This window comes from Talpa europaea (assembly GCF_964194135.1).
Source record: "Talpa europaea genome assembly, chromosome: 8".
NCBI classification, from domain to species: domain Eukaryota; kingdom Metazoa; phylum Chordata; class Mammalia; order Eulipotyphla; family Talpidae; genus Talpa; species Talpa europaea.
This window is the reverse complement of record NC_140075.1, coordinates 38,380,418-38,397,093: the sequence shown is the minus strand read 5'-3', so window position 1 is coordinate 38,397,093 and position 16,676 is coordinate 38,380,418. Positions and strand designations below refer to the sequence as shown.

Sequence of the window (16,676 nt, the reverse complement as noted above, 5' to 3'; positions counted from 1 at the left end):
AAGTGATTTTGAATTATCAAATTCTGTGTCATTTCCCAGACTATGCCGGGAAGGCAGACTATTCGTGCCTTATTATTACTGCTCCATCACAGAGAAGCTTACTATCGTACAACATGCCTACCTTTAAAATTCAAATGCATGGAGTCTATAAAAGAACACAAGGAAAGTATTTTTCTCTTAGAATTGAAGTGCACACTGTTGGTGGGAGTGCAAACTGGTCCAACCACTGTGGAAAGCTGTGTGGAGATTTCTGGACCTACTAAACATAGAGCTTCCATATGACCCAGCAATTCCACTCCTAGGTATTTACCCAAAGGACACAGAAACATCAATTCCAAAGAACACCTGCACCCCTATGTTTATAGCAGCACTGTTTACAATAGCTAAGCTTTGGAAACAACCCAAATGCCCAAAAATAGATGACTGGATCAAGAAGATGTGGTACATATATACCATGGAATATTACTCAGCATTCAAAAAAGATAAACACATGCAATTTGCTGCAACATGGATGGCGCTGGAAGGGATCATGCTCAGCGAAATAAGCCAAAAAGAAAAAGAAAAATACCGGATGGTCTCACTCATAGCAGGAATCTAGAAAACTTAAATAAGGGACCAGGAAAATGAATAACTATAAGAAAGTGAAAATCAAAATCAACAAAAAACTATGAACCAGAGACACTTTTAGGGGGGCGGGGGCGGGAGGGGAGGGATTGGGGTCAGAATGGGGGGCTGCAATTGTATGGGGAATATAACAATAAAATTTATAAAAAAAAAATAAAATAAAATAAAGAATAAAAAAAAAAAAAAAAAAAAAAAAAAAAAAAAAAAAAAGAATTGAAGTGCACAGTGTTTTTCTAAACTTCACACCTAATCCTCTAAAATGAAGTAGTGTGGCTTTAATTGGAGGAACAGCTATACTTTTACCACTCTGAGCTAGTCTCCAGCAAGACTCCATCTCTTAAAATGTAGTCATGTAAGTTATGCTCCCCAAAGAGGGCAATGCACATTTTCAATAGTAAAATATAAACTCCTACAAAGATCATATTGTTAAGCAGTATGGGCACCGCACAGCAAAGTTATCACACAAGTTGCTGAATCTGTATGCTTTTTTGACTTAAGATCTTATTTTTTAGTAACAGTATTAGCAAAAGAACTTGAGAAACAAAATTATGATTGTAGTGAATGAAATGGATTTTTACTATAGGGACTGATTCTCAGAAGACCTGAGGGTGATCATACAGCTAACTCCAGAGATGAGTGAATTAAAATTTTAGGAAACAAAGTATATATTTAGTTTGCCATTATAACCTTGGGCAAATCTCCTATCACATCTGTGTTTCTATTTTCTCCTCCATGTCAAGATACCTAGTCATAGCATTATGAAAATATTAAAAAATTAATATTTATGTTTAATACTAATTTCATCTTCGTCAACATCATCCACAGGTCCCAGCCACTAAACTTAAACGGGTAGAGGAAGTTTTTCATCCCATATAATGATGATTTGTAGGAGATGCTCTATACCTCCTTTACCTCAAGTACAAATTGGGGATAAGAAATAACTCATTGCAGGGCCTCCCCGGTGGCGCAGCGGTTGAGCACTGGGTTGCGAAGCTGCCCGCAGCCTCTGCGGCGCCGGTTCGATCCCCGGCTGCTCCTTGGCCACCGGAGGAGGGTCCCACATGGCGCGCAGACCTCTCCTGCCGCCCGCTGCTCCCCTCAGCAGTGTACTTCGGTCCTTCTGCCTGCTCTGCTCCCCGCTCTGGCTCTGGTGAATTCTCTCACCCTCCCGCGCTTCTGACTGTACCCAGTGCATGTATAAACAAAAACAAACAAACAAATAAATAAATAAAAAAAAAAATGCCTCTATAAAAAAAAAAAAAAAGAAATAACTCATTGCAAAGGAATATTTTGAGGATTCTATGAACATGCAAAAATTGTTAGTTATTAACATTACAACTGTTATATTTGAGAAATTCATATATGTTAAAGATGGTATTTCAAAGTATCAATAATTGCCATTGGGAGAAAAGGGAGAATCTTAATCCCTACTTAGTTCATCCCATCAAAAATAATTCCCCCTAGGTCATCAATTCAAATATAAAAATTAAACAATAACTATATTAGACATTTGAAAATAAAATCATGATGATGAGCTTAAAAATAGTACATGGGCTAAAGATTAAATGAAGAACTGAAGAGCTAACTAGTGAGCAAGAAGGTAAAACTCAGGGAAACTGGAAATGAAGGCCAAAATTACATTTAGAAAATAATAAAAATGAGGGCTTTATATATCAAAACTTATGAAAAGCAACTATAATGGTATTCAGAGAAATTTTTCTAGAATTCAATGAATATAAGAAAAAAGAAGTCATGAAAGTAAATGAAAAAAGCATTAACACAAGAAGTTAATAAAAAGAATAAAGAAAATTAGAACAAATGAATCAAAAGATAAAAGCAGAATTTAATAAACTAGGGAAAGAAAAGAGACATGTCCATAAGGGAGGTACCATGGTCCATGCCCCACCTAATTAGGTTTGGGCCTGAGCAGTCAGGTGAAGCTATATCTGTAACTTCAGGTGGGCTCAGAAGAACGCTTGGAAAGACACAGGACCAGTAGGGACACAGGAGAGACACGTGAAGAAGGGCTTGCTTGCTTCTCCTCTTTGGACTTGCACCAGTAACTTGCAGGACAACGAAGGAGACACATGGAGAAGAGATATATACACACTTATAAGATACACATTGGTGAGAGACATATCGGGAAGCTGACAATGACAGCCTTTACCTTGATTTGTACTTTAACTTTGCTGCTTTTGTCCCAACTTTCCTGGTCGCATCTGCCCCTTCATGTGGTTTCCCACCAGAAGGTACCTTAGACTTGTGGCAAGTTTTTGGGACTCGGTGGCCCTGTTTCCAGCTAGCCCCACTAAGTTGGGCACATACCTCCAAGGGGATGGGTAACTTTGGGTATTTCATTAGGAAACTATATCCTTTCTTTTCTTCCTTCTATGCACACTAATCTATGAAAGCTCTTTCACAGTGAGTATGCTTTGTGTACGATGATAGCTGAATCCCTCTAGAGCATTAGTTTGTGGGTCCTTGGGTACCCATGGTCTGTGCAACAACAGGGAAAAAATACCAGACTTAGCCAAAAAAATTACAAACTGGTTCTTTTATAAAAACAATAATATAGAAAAAACTTTTTTCTCATTATATAAAATAAGTATTAGAAATAAACATCATAAATTTCTAGAAGCTGTGAAGCTATCCACAGCCTTGCAGCACGGGTGGGTTCGATTCCCGGCTGGCCAGGGAGATTCCCACATGGTGTGGCAGACCACTCCTGTCTCGCCCACTGCTCCCCTCAACAGTGTATATTCTGTCGTTAGATTTCTGTTCTGCTCCCCACTCTGACTGTGGTGAATCCTCTCACCCTCTTGCGCCTCTGGCCTGTACCCCAGCTCTTGTATAAAAATAAATAAAAATCTTTAAAATAAAATAAAATAAATTTCTAAAAGAAAAATTAATCTAGACAAAAGGGGTGATTTATCTAGCTAAATACAAATTTCCAAAAATTTTTAGAAAAGGCTAAAAATAAGCAGAAAAAAGTACTCACAAATAATCTTAACAAGATCCAGACGATGTTATTAATTAGTTATATCAGACCTTAAGAAAGGTGTTCCTTTGTTTTTACAAGTGGTCCTGACAAAAGAAGCTGTGGAAAGTCTTGCCATTTCATTTCAATAGGGTAGAATAACCCAGACACTAAAACGTAGAATGGTCCCAAGGAACAAAGTATAAACTATTCTCACTTGTGCAAAGATAAAAAAAACTCAAAAAAAATTGCTAAATAAAAATGGATTAAAATAATACAAATGACCAATAGTTTACTCCAGGAATATGATGATAGTACCAGGAACTCTCTTGAAATGCACTATTCTAACAGAATAAAAAGAAACAACTATAACTCCATGACCTTCTCAAAATGTGCAAAAATAATTATCTAAATCAAATCATTCCTGAGTTTCTTAAGAAGTAAATTTCCTTAATTTCATAAAGGATATTTACCAGGAACAACAAACATCGTATTTGTTGACAAAATACTGGAAGTATTCCTATTAATGCTTTCCCATTAAAGTCAGAATTAAGGGGGCTCCCTGGTGACCTAAGTCTCAGCACTGTCACCACTGCGGTCTGAGTTCGATCCCCAGCCAGCAAGCTAACCCCCCTATGGTGCAGCAGACCTCTCCTGTCTCAACTGCTGCTCCCTTTGGCAGTGTATTTCACTGCCTATTCATAAACAGGCATTTCTGGGTCTTGTTAAAATTACATATCTGCCTGTTCTGCTCCCTACTCTGTCTCTGGTGAATTCTCTCATCCCCACACACACAACCTTGGCCTATACCCCAATTCTTCTAAGCAAAAATAAATAAATAATAAAGTCAGAATCAAGACAAGGGTGCTATCATTCAACACATTGCATTCAATACATTGCATAAAATAAAAACTGTATACACAACAAAAGATATCATAAAGTTAAAGAACTAGGGCTAGACTAGGAATGACAAACATGAAACATATAAAACCACAAAAGATTTATGTCCCAGATTAAATATATTCATACAAAAAAATACATGTGTACATAAAGAGTGCCTAAAAATTAACAAAATATATACATATAATCTAATGACACCCATTTTTGCAGGTTCATTTTGCAGAGCCTATAAAAACTTTAAATATTCATTATCTATGACCCTGATTCCATTTCCATGACTTAGCCTAATGCTCAAAGATATATGTACAAAGGATGTTTACTTAGGTACTGTTTCAGGAGTGAAAAGTTGGAAACCTAAATGTGTACTTTTAAAAAACAAAAATTATCTCATTAATTGGCAACATTCCATCTAACAAACAGAACCTTCTCCTAGGAGTTGTACATAATGGGAGATTTCTATAGGCTGAAAAAGATAGGGTGGGGAGGTTATTAATGAAAGAAAAGTGTTATTTCAGGCATTCTTTTAAGGATTCCTATTAGGGGGGCACAGCAGAGGAAGTCTTATCAGGCAAATTTTCTCTTCAGTGCAAACAAGAAATTCCAGACTGGTTTAAAGTGCACTCCTAGGAGGAGTACACAGTGCAATTAAGTTAGGTATTAGAGGTTTTGCTCTGATGACATGGAACTTCAAGAGACTCCATTTTTAAACTATTCTAATCATTGAATTAAACAATTCTAATCCAATCATAAACAATTAGTGTTCGTACTATGAAATGCTCCCAGCCCTAAAGACAGTGAAATTAATTTATATTCCATTTATGTGACTATAATCATTTTTATTAAAATGGTAGCAATAATACAAGGAGATAGTGATATTATGAGGTTAAAATGGTATTATAAGGATAGAAACCAAATGTAATTAATAACTTGTAAGAAGGAAAGTAGAAACTGGCAGAACAAATAGGAATTAGAGACATAGCATGTAAAGGAATGTTGGGATTTTCTGATTTACTGAATATATTTTCAAGCACCATTATTCATAGCACCAAAAGGTAGAAAGCAACCCAAGTGTCCATCAACAGATGAATGGATAAACAAATGTAGTATACCCATAGAGTGGAATATTATTTAACCATAAAAAGGAATGACATACTGACAACATGTTCCAACATGGAGGAACCATGAAAATATATTTACTCAAAGAAATCGATCAGAAAAAAAAAACCCTCATATTCTATGATTCCATTTACTTAAAATGTAGAGAGAAAGCAAATCTTTAAAACAAGGTACATTAGATACTGCTTAGGGATAAGGGGTAGAATTGAGGGCTGAGGAAGTGTTAGTTTAAGGGATACAGTATAAAAATGTTCTGACTGCAAAATCCTGTCAATAGAAAAAAATATGTAATTGTAAACTTTAAATAGGTGAATGATATGGCATGGGGATGACGGATCAATAAAATTGTTACCAACAAAAAAAAAAATTCAACAATTTAAAACTGAATCCACAGAGAAGGAAATGAAGAGGTATGTACCGCTGGTAAGAATGCAAAGTGAGTTACAACAGTGAAATCTGCAGTCTTAGAGGGAATATGCAAGATTGTGATGCAAAAAAAAAAGCTTCTATTCGACTTTATGTTAATAAAAAAAAAATTACGTTTCCTAAAATGTAAGATGTGGCTGACTAGTGCCTTTACTCAGAGGAGCAGGTGTCCTGTGAAGCTGAATAGACATATTAAAGAAAGACTAAGAGTTCCACAGGAAGACAAGGCTGGGGTTTTGCTTGGGGGCCTTTTGCATTTCTTCCCTTTCAGCATATTGCAACATGTGACCAGTCAGATGAATTTATAGATATACTATCTAGATTGAACTGCTCACCCCTTTTAAAATGAGTAAGTGCCTGAAATATTGCTTCGAGCTAACAATTGTATTGCACATACAAGTGAAAAGCAAGAAAGTGGCAGAGCACATGGTTAACCCACTATTAGGATCTCTTGTGTGGCCAGTACAGAAAAATAAATAATAAATATTAGATGCATATGTGAATATTGTAAAAATCTTAAAAGGCAAGAAACCTTAAGGAAATTTAGTCAACGATTTTTCACTTTTAGGACATGATACCATCCACTACTCCTCCCCTACTAGGGTAACTATAGAAATACAATATTGAACATTATGATTTAAATCATATTGTTATAGGGCAGCCCCAACACAAAACAGGGTGCCTGACTGTGGGTCCTCACCCGCGCGCTTAAAAGGACTTATCAATGCGCTACTGCAGGCACACGCGAAAGGTTAATAAAAGGTTTATTTACAAGGGAAGGGGAAATGAGGAAATGTACAGCTCAGGGAGAAAAGTGGGAGACAAAGTTTTAAAGGAGTTCTAGCCGATCTGCCTATCTGGAATCCCAAATGGCACTCTGAGAGCTGGCTACAAGCCAGGAGCCGTGAAGTCAGGAGGAGAGCGAAAGCGAGCCAGCCCAAGGCCACGTGTGTGGTTTTTACACCCAACCTGGCTGCTTAACTCCACCCTCAGGTCCCAGCCACCTTCCCTTTGGTGGTGATGGGATTTGTCTTTCCCAATGTCTTGATGGGTTTAGTCTGGAGTGGGAGTGGAGTCCACAAAGCCTGTATGGGATTAGCTCAGGACATCATTTCCCCCTAACAATATGACATGTGAACAAGAAATCTAGACATGGATGTGTTTTATGTGAAAGTCTGAACTATAGGGATGAATTATTTTCATGTAACAAATTCCTCATGGATCTTCTTTGAAGCAGGGCGTTAACAAAGTGTCCTGATTCATTCAAACATACCATTGCAACATTACTGAGTAAAGACTTCCATAGGATATATTGACATCCAGAGACAATCAGAAGCAGTCCAAAGTCTTGCTGGTGTCCGTAATGTAAAATTATGTTTCTGGTAATTAAAGATCCACTGTTTGCTGGTTTAGGGGTGAAAGAACATTGGCAAGTCTCAGTAAGTTATAATAAGGTCAACTGTCACATCATAGTCATAAGTCAGGACAGAGGGAGAGCTTTAGGACTCAATATTATAGAAAAAGATTAACGGGGGGAAAAAATAAAAGACACAGCAAAGGGAGTAAGAAGGCGGCTTAGAAAAGCTGCTGGGCTAATCATTCTTATTCCAGTCTTATTTCATCCTGTCAGAATAAAATATCTACAAAGTATCTGCAAGAATCCCTCAAAAAAATATGAAGGTCCTCCACTAAGTCACTAGGTATATTCTGTAGCTAGGCACTGGCAGCAGATTAATTCAGTGATTCCACAATTTGTTTAAAAGGATGAAAAAACCAAGGGATTTTTGATGTGTTGGGGGTGGGAGGGGCGGGGAGTTGGGGGGTAGGGGTTAAGGATTTGTTTGTGTGTTTGATAACTTTCAATGAATAGGTAGAAAGGGGGACTTTAAAAAAACACTGTCAGCTGCCAGGCAAGACGAATAAAGAAGGGGTTCAAGGTTAATTCGGGCACCTCTGATAAAGCCCAGCAGAAAGATTGCACCAACTTCAGTAAGATAAGGAAAAGAAGGATCTGCACAGATGAAAACCACCCAACCCCCGGTAGGAGTCAAAGTGGAGAGTATCTGCAAAGGCCAGCCTTCGGCCTTACAAACTCCCAAGGATTCTGTCCACTCCGTGGGGGGGGGGGGGGGGGCAAAAGCAGCGCCCTAGTGAAGCAGCCAAGCGCCCCGGACCCTCCCCACACCTATCCAACCCGGGCGATCCCAAAGCGAGGCATCTCCTCTCCCCCACCTGGGATGTTCTGCCACCTGGATTCGACGTGTGGCAGGGCCCTCCGTAGCCATATTTCGCTGGCACCTTCCGTCTTCTGCACTGGCACCTGAAGCGCACCGCTGCCGAGGCAATCACGAGACATCTGCAGCTGCAGCCCCTCCTTCCGGGCTTCCCGGCCCTCACCCTGCGGAAATCCTGCCGCTCCGCCGAGGTGGCCGCCCGCCGTCGGCCCCGCCTCCCGCTCCTCCTCCCGGGCTCCCGGGATCCGTCCCGCCTCGCAGCGCTCAGGTACTGCCCCCCCGGGGCTCCGAGATTCTGGGCCCCGCGAGTCCCCCAAGCTCCTGCAGGGAGCACGTGCGAAGCTGACTTAATAGGGCTTCTTACTGCACCTTGGACCTAAGTCTGGGTACGAATTTATAAGGTGACACCCACGGCCACTTACATTTATTTATGTTAGGGCTATGTTTTTGTTTTTAATAGCCAACAACCGCTGCCCCAAATAACACTGAACTATTTAATTATTGCTTCTTATGCGGGCTATTTCTAAATCAGGCAGGGTACAATTCATTCAGTACTTGATTTAGGCATATTTGTATTTGTTTGCAGAACAGAGGCGGGGGCTCCCAGGACACGATAGAGAGAGGGAAAGACTATTCTGCCAACTCCAGGAGCCCTTAGCATTCAGGGCAAGTCCCTTCATTTTCCAGTTACCTACGGAAATTCCACGTGCCACGTCCCGGGAAGCACACCAGCCCCGCCCCATCACTCTGCCGTATTACTCTTTTTTTCTTTCACTGTTCTAAGTTCTAGTATTTATTTTCTTGTGTATTTCTTGTCTGTCTCCCCCTCACCACCATCACTACCACTAGAGGGTAAAGGACCTGAGGTTAGGAATTGTGTGTATCCTCAGTACATAGAACAGAAACTGGCGAATTGACTTTTAATAAGTAGGTAAAATGAACTGAATGAATGAACAAAAGGTGAAGTAACTTGCTAATTGGTAACAAAATGAATTAAAATTCAGGTCTATTAATTCTATATCTAATGCACTTTGTACCTTAGAATGCTGGGATTAAACCTAGATGAAACCAGTTAGCAGCACACTTATTCCAAGATTTCTAATTGAGAAAGTTTGGGCCAATGAGCCCAACACATGTTAGTAGCATAACCCAAAGAGGTTCAATAAATTGCCACTCCAGAAATTCTATATATAAATATATTGGGGAGGAGAATGGGAAAATTAAGCCCAAGTGTGATTTGACAGTATATCAAAAGATTGCAGGTATTTGACATGCTCTTTGATTATTACCCACTGCAAATGGAACTTGATGGAAACAAAGTTTACTTGGTCAGGACCACTTTCTCACTATTATTTCAATCCCTCGTCACTTTCAGATGAAGCAATTATATATATAATTATATATACAATTATGTATTATACATAATATATAATTATTACATATAAATATTATATATTATATAATTTATATAAATTTTATATAAAGGTATATTAAATTATATATGTGATATTATATAATATATATTTGAACTCCAATAAATTCAAGTGTGATGCTTTTTCTGGGATCTTTAATAAGGAGAAACATCATTGCCTCTTTTATAGTTTTGAATGGAGAGAAAACCTAAGTGAGAAGACATGGGAAGTTTTGGGAAACCTTAGTAAATATGAAGAAGAAAAGATAATTTTCTACTCAAATATGTTCTAATATGTCCTTTTATGGTCACCAAAAAACTAAATTTTAAAGCTTTGAAAATATTGGTTTTTCAAATGCAAGTATCAAACTCTTTTTTAATAGTATAAAAAATAAACAGTGACTATGAAAACTATTTCATAAAAGAACATTTCCTAGTGTATTTGATGACCAAATTTTAGCTCTGCTAAATGAAACCTGAAGGCTATGTTAATTTGGAGCATGGACACATTTCTGTTGACATTTCAACATAACTGATACAAACTGGAAAGTACCTTACAGAGCAACTAGTAAAACTGCCCCTTTTGAAATGACTGGCCCAAAGTAGAAGAGACCAGAATTAAAATCCAGATCCCTAGACTTCTAGCCCAGAGATTAATTTTCTTTTGAGTGCATTACATTTGATGAGACTTTAGTAAAATATACTTAAAGACAAATTCAGGCAATGTGCTAGGGATACAAAAATAAATGTAAAAAATTATTGCTATTATGATGGAAAATTAAAATGTAAGAAATAAATGAATGAGTTATAAAAAAATAATTCAAACCCTGCATATAATATATATTCTATCAGTAAAATAAAATCTGATAAGCAAAAATCTAGATTAACTTGATTTTGAAAATAGAAGTTTGTATTTCACGCCTGTGGTATATATTAGACTGACTAAATGCAGATAAGTTGCCCCAACTTAACACTATTTGTTGTTTCTTTTTATTTTCTTGACCTAAAAATTAACTATATTGTGCATTTCAGGAAGAAGTTATAATTATCATCTTAACTTTTTTCTTTTATTTATAATACATTAGCAAAGAATCTCAGATGACTAGCATAATTCAAGTACTTGTTTTTCTATGAAAACAATTGTAATATTAAAAGCAACCAAATAAAAAATGCCTATAACATTCAAGCATGTTGCATAGAGAGGAAAAGGCTTTAATATTTTTACTTTCAGATCAACCCATAAAAGTAAATCTAAGTCAGAATACAGCAGTAATACTAATGATTCATCCAGAATCTAGAGTCCTGAGACCTCAAACTAGTCTTTAATTGGGGGTGGGGAGAGCAGACAGGTAGAAAAAAGGTACATATTCTGACAAATAGGCAAAAACTGGGGAAAATGGGGTAAATTCCTGGCTAAAAAGGAGTCAAAAGAGGGAAACATGAGTCTCTGGACACTGAAGCAGGTTCTGGTAAATAGTAGAAGTCTTTGTGTTAAACAGCAGAAGGTTTCCAAGATGGAAAGGTGGATCTGTGAGGAACTGCAAAGGGCATGCAGCTACAGCATTCCTAGGCACAAATTGTTAATGCTAATTGTCTGTTGAGAACTGTGCTGCTTTAGTTCACAAGGTAAATATGGGATCCTGTCCAGAAATACAAAGAGTTCTCATTTTCTGCCCTTCTAACAGTGTGTTTAATTTTTTTTTAAATAAGTATAACAAAAGATTTTTAAGTTTTTTTTTAAAGATTTATTTATTTATCTATTTATATAAGCACTGGGTACAGTCAGAAGCGCGGGAGGGTGAGAGAATTCACCAGAGCCAGAGCGGGGAGCAGAGCAGGCAGAAGCACCGAGGTACACTGCTGAGGGGAGCAGCGGGCGGCAGGAGAGGTCTGCGCGCCATGTGGGACCCTCCTCCGGTGGCCTTGGAGCAGCCGGGGATCGAACCGGCGCTGCAGAGGCTGCAGGCAGCTTCGCAACCAGCGCTCAACCGCTGCGCCACCAGGGAGGCCCAACAAAAGATTTTTTTTAAGATAATTAATCTGAAAGAATGAGGGTAAACATCTCAATCCAGGGCATTGAGGCATCATGTATGCTAGAGCTTCTAACACATCACGTTTTCATGGAGAATTTTCTACAGGCAAGACACATGCTGAGCTTTAGGAGATTCAGAGGTAAGTAAGATGGTTGTGTACTCAAGCAGCTTTAAGTTTAATAAATAGATACAAAGTACTCATAATACAAGGTAAAATAAAATTATCAAAAATATACTTTAAAAGGGCGCGGCGGTTGAGCGCTGGGTTGCGAAGCTGCACTCGCAGCCTCTGCAGTGCCGGTTCGATCCCCAGCTGCTCCCTGGCCACCGGAGGAGGATCCCACATGGCGCGCAAACCTCTCCTGCCGCCCGCTGCTCCCCTCAGCAGTGTACTTCGGTCCTTCTGCCTGCTCTGCTCCCCGCTCTGGCTCTGGTGGATTCTCTCACCCTCCTGCGCTTCTGACTGTACCCAGTGCTTGTATAAATAAATAAATCTTTAAAAAAAAAAAAAGGGTCATATTATGTTGGGAATTAGATAATCAATTAATTTTTGACAAAAATACCAAGACAACTCAATAAGGAAAACATCACTTTTCAAACAAATAATGCTGGAAAAATTTGATAGCCACATGAAGAAAAAGGATTAAACCTCCACATATACTTCACGCTATATACAAAATTAAACTTGAAATGGATTATAGACTGAAATGTAAGAATTGATATACATGAAACTTGTAGAAAAAATAAAAGAAAATTAATGTCCTATTGTGGGACAACTCCTTAAATACAACACACAAAAAATATAAAGAATTCTTATAAACCAAAAGTGATAAAACAAATAACTCAATTTAAAAATGGATAAAATAATTGAAGCGATTTCACCAAAGAAGATAGGTGGACAACAAATAAATGCATGAAAAATAGTCAACATTAATCATGAATGAAGTGCAAATTAAAATTACAATGATATACTAGACATTCCAGTTAGAGTGGTTGATTTAAAACCACTGACCACACTATGTGTTAGCAAGGATGTGGTGCAACTAGAACTTTTATACACAGGTTGTGAGTGTACAAAATGGCAAAAGCATGTAGGAAAACAATTTGAGAGTTTCTTAAAAAGTGAAACATACATTTATCATATGATCAAATCAGATATTACTAGGTATTTACTGGTATTCATATAGCAATATTTCCATAAAATTAGTATAAAACAACAACCATTAATTACCTCACTTTCTGTGTTTCAGGCGTCTGAGCATTTTTTAGCTGGGTCCTTTGCTTTGGGGTTTCACAAAAGCTTATCTGGGGCTGAACTGGGGGAGGATACCTCTTCAAGATCATATGGCTTTTAACAGCATTCAGCTCTTTGTGGGTTGTCAGACTGAAAGCCACAGTTCCTTGTGGGTTGTTGGCCAGGTGTCACTCTCAATCTCATGTTTCTTCCCAGCATGGACACTTGCTTTTTCAACATCAGCAAGGGAGATAGTCACTCCTAGCAAGGTGGACTCACACTACTGTATAATGTAATCATGTGCACATAATCAGATACATCATCTTTATCATTATTGATTAGAAGCAAATCGTATCATTCATCAATATGCCTCAATAAAGTTGGGGGAGAAGGGAAGAAGCAAGTCACAGAGTCCACCCACACTTAAGAAGTAAAAGATTATCCAAGAACATGGATAATGAGGAGATAGCCTTGGCATTTGTTCACATCACTATCACTGAAGAGAAATAAAACATATGTCCACATAAATGCATGTACAGAAATGTATAGATTTTGCAGTTTATATGCATTAGCCAAAAATTGGGTTGAAAAAGACTTTCAAAGTGCCTCCCTGGTGGCGCAAGGGGTTAAAGCACAGCACTGTGAAGCTATACACAGCCTCTGCAGCACAAGTTCGATGCCCTGCCAGCCAGTGTGCTACCCACATGGTGCAGCAGGCCTCTCCTGTCTTGCCTACTGCTCCCCTCAAAAGTGTATTTCAGTCACTCTATCTGTTCTGTTCCCCACTTTGTCTCTGGTGAATCATCTCACCCCCCGCACCTCTGGCCTGTACCCCAGTTCTTGTATGCATAAATAAATCTTTTTTAAAAAAAGAAACGAGGGCCTCCCTGGTGGCGCAGCGGTTGAGCGCTGGGTTGCGAAGCTGCCCGCGGCCTCTGCGGCGCCGGTTCGATCCCCAGCTGCTCCCCGGCCACCGGAGGAGGGTCCCACATGGCACGCAGACCTCTCCTGCCGCCCACTGCTCCCCTCAGCAGTGTACTTCGGTCCTTCTGCCTGCTCTGCTCCCCACTCTGGCTCTGGTGAATTCTCTCACCCTCCCGCGCTTCTGACTGTACCCAGTGCATGTATAAACAAAACAAACAAACAACCCAGCAAACAAATAAATAAAGCATGCCTCTATAAAAAAAAAAAAGAAAAAAGAAAAAAGAAAAAAAGAAACGAAAAGTCCCTCAAATATGCATCAACAGGTGAATGGATAAGTTATGGTATATCCATAATGGAACACTCAGCAATAATACATACAATTATACACATGATTTTCAAAACAGTGATACAAAGTAAAAGAAGCAGGCAAAAGAGAGTACAAACTACCTTCTAATTGCACTTATATAAAATTCCAAATATAGAAAACATAAACTAATATACAGTGATAAAAAGTAGATTGATGGTTGCCTGGGAGAAAAGGGAGAAGATAGATTAATGAGGACCAATGAGGAAACTTCTAAAATAGTAAATATGTTCATTATTCTGGTTGCAGTAATGGCTTCACCAGTGTACACAGCTGTCAAAATTCATCAAATTGTACACTTTAAGGATGTGCAGCTTACTGTACCTTAATAAAACTGCTAATATACTTCAATGAATATTTTTAAGTTTTTTTTAAAAAAACAGGACTTGCTTTTTACATGGATACCATGTCACATCACGGCACTTTGTTAAAATTTAAATGTTTTTATTATTTACCATGGAATAAAGTTGTTGTAGAGAAAAAATATAATTGCACAAAGTAGTTAGGATAAGCTATATGAATGAGGTAACATTTAAATGGACTTTAAGGGCAGAAAAAATTTTGATGCTACAGAAATTTCCTGTACAGGTTAATGTGTTCATTTATTCAACAAATATTCATAAAACTTGTGTACTGAGCCATGTAGTTAGCATAGTTAGCATTGTGAAAACCCTTTTAACCACTCTTAGCAAATTTCCAGGCTGAGTTTATTAAATTAGGGGAAGGCCAAGGAAATTATGCTCAAAATTTAACTGCAGTTTTCCTAGTGCTTTATTGCTATCTTGAATAATTCCTTCCCTGCTTGTAAGAATAATTGTTTCCCCATTATATAAATAAATTCATTGTAAACTAATATTCAATTTTATATATGTGATCAGTATGCACATGGTTAATAATTTTAAAGTTGCTATATTAACTAAAAAATTGTGTAGCTCTAATTACTCTGAGCAATTAGGCCTCTTAATCACCTTGAGATTCTATTTTCTCTCTTTGAAGAAGTATGGATTTCAGGTAACTATGTAACTTATTGTCCAAACTTATGAGAATGATGGATGCTGATAATTATTCTGGGACAATGACAATAAACTAAAACAGGGCTGGAATGTATAGTCCTGTGGCTGGACTACTCCATTCCAAGGTGGCTGGAATGTATAGTCACCCCAGTTACAAAGGAGATTTTGTTCTAAGGTTACAAGTACAGATTCCTGAACTTTACCCCATACCTACTGAATCAGAATCTCTGGAAAACTTTAAACCAGTGGATTTCATGTTAGGGAAGTCTTGGACTCTAAAGTGATATATTAAAGGTTTTTACAATTCTAAAAGTCTATGTTTAACAAGGGAATTTTGAATATGAATTGGATATTATATATCAAGGAATTATATTTTTTAGTGATGATGATGTTGTGATTATCTTTAGGAAATATGCGTGGCTGTATATAGGAGTGATGTGTCCGTGATAGTTTCATTTTACTTTCACATGATTCAGGTAATGCATACACAAAAGAATAAAACAGTGAGTATACACATGTTCACTGGACTACTATTCCAATATCTGTCTGTTTGAAAGTTCTCATAATAAAACGTTGAGAGGAAAAGACTATTTGGGAGAAACTCTTTATAAGTAGGCAGTATTACAAATATGACTTTTAAGAAATATGTACAAAAAGTATCAATCCAAGCGACTACTAAAAATTTAACCTGTATTTCCTCTTCTTGGGTTTTCTTCCTAAGAAAAAATAAAGTGACAAAAGTAATCACTGCAGATTGCTTAAAACAGTGTTACTTTTTTTGCAATGATCTAAATATACAACTATGCGTGTTTAATTACTGTGCGGGGAGATTACTACACAACCATTAAAAAACCTGTCAAGAATATATTGCATATTGTCCCATGACATTACATAACTAGGTGCAAAAGGAATCTGAAATTTTATCTGTGCTAAAACTATGTCAGTTTAAAATTCACTGAACAACTGATAAGACCAGGCTCCTTAACCTGATTCAGCTAGTTGGAATATCCACAAAATCGTTTAGCCGTCTACAAAGACAACAAACATTACGTGTAAGCTGCTGCTGAACAGGTCCCCAAACATCACAGCAAAACCCATCGCAATGTGTGGGCTAAATGCCCCTAAATGATGATGGCAGAAAAATACTACCTGTCATACAGGACGGGCATGTCAGCCTTTCCCTCCGCGAAAGGCTTCTGGTCCTAGACTGTATCTTACTTTCACCAGAATGAGATGTTCCAGAGTCCCAGGCAAGGGAGGAGACTGTTCCCTTGCCCAGGAAGCTGGAAACTGCTAATATTAGCGCAAGGTTTCCCAGGCCCTTCAGCTGAGATCCCCAGCTCCCGACAATTCCCCTGTTGCTAGGCTTAGTTGCTAAGGCACCAAACGTCTCGCAGGAAGAGGGACCGGTGCACTCCCT

General features: G+C 38.1%; 1 protein-coding gene across 2 annotated transcripts in view; it reads right to left on the bottom strand.

Moving 5' to 3' along the window:
• Positions 1–16,474, bottom strand: part of GALK2 (galactokinase 2) — a gene marked incomplete at both ends in the record, with an annotated part of 112,531 nt that extends 96,057 nt beyond the window's left edge. The window contains one exon of one of the 2 annotated variants that reach the window (XM_084239900.1): positions 16,406–16,474. In XM_084239900.1, coding sequence (XP_084096026.1) covers positions 16,406–16,425 — 20 coding nt within the window. Of the gene's footprint in view, positions 1–8,275; positions 8,329–16,405 lie in introns of those variants that run through there. The other variant, XM_084239899.1, reaches the window with a different exon arrangement.
• Between the last annotated feature and the right edge of the window lie 202 nt (positions 16,475–16,676).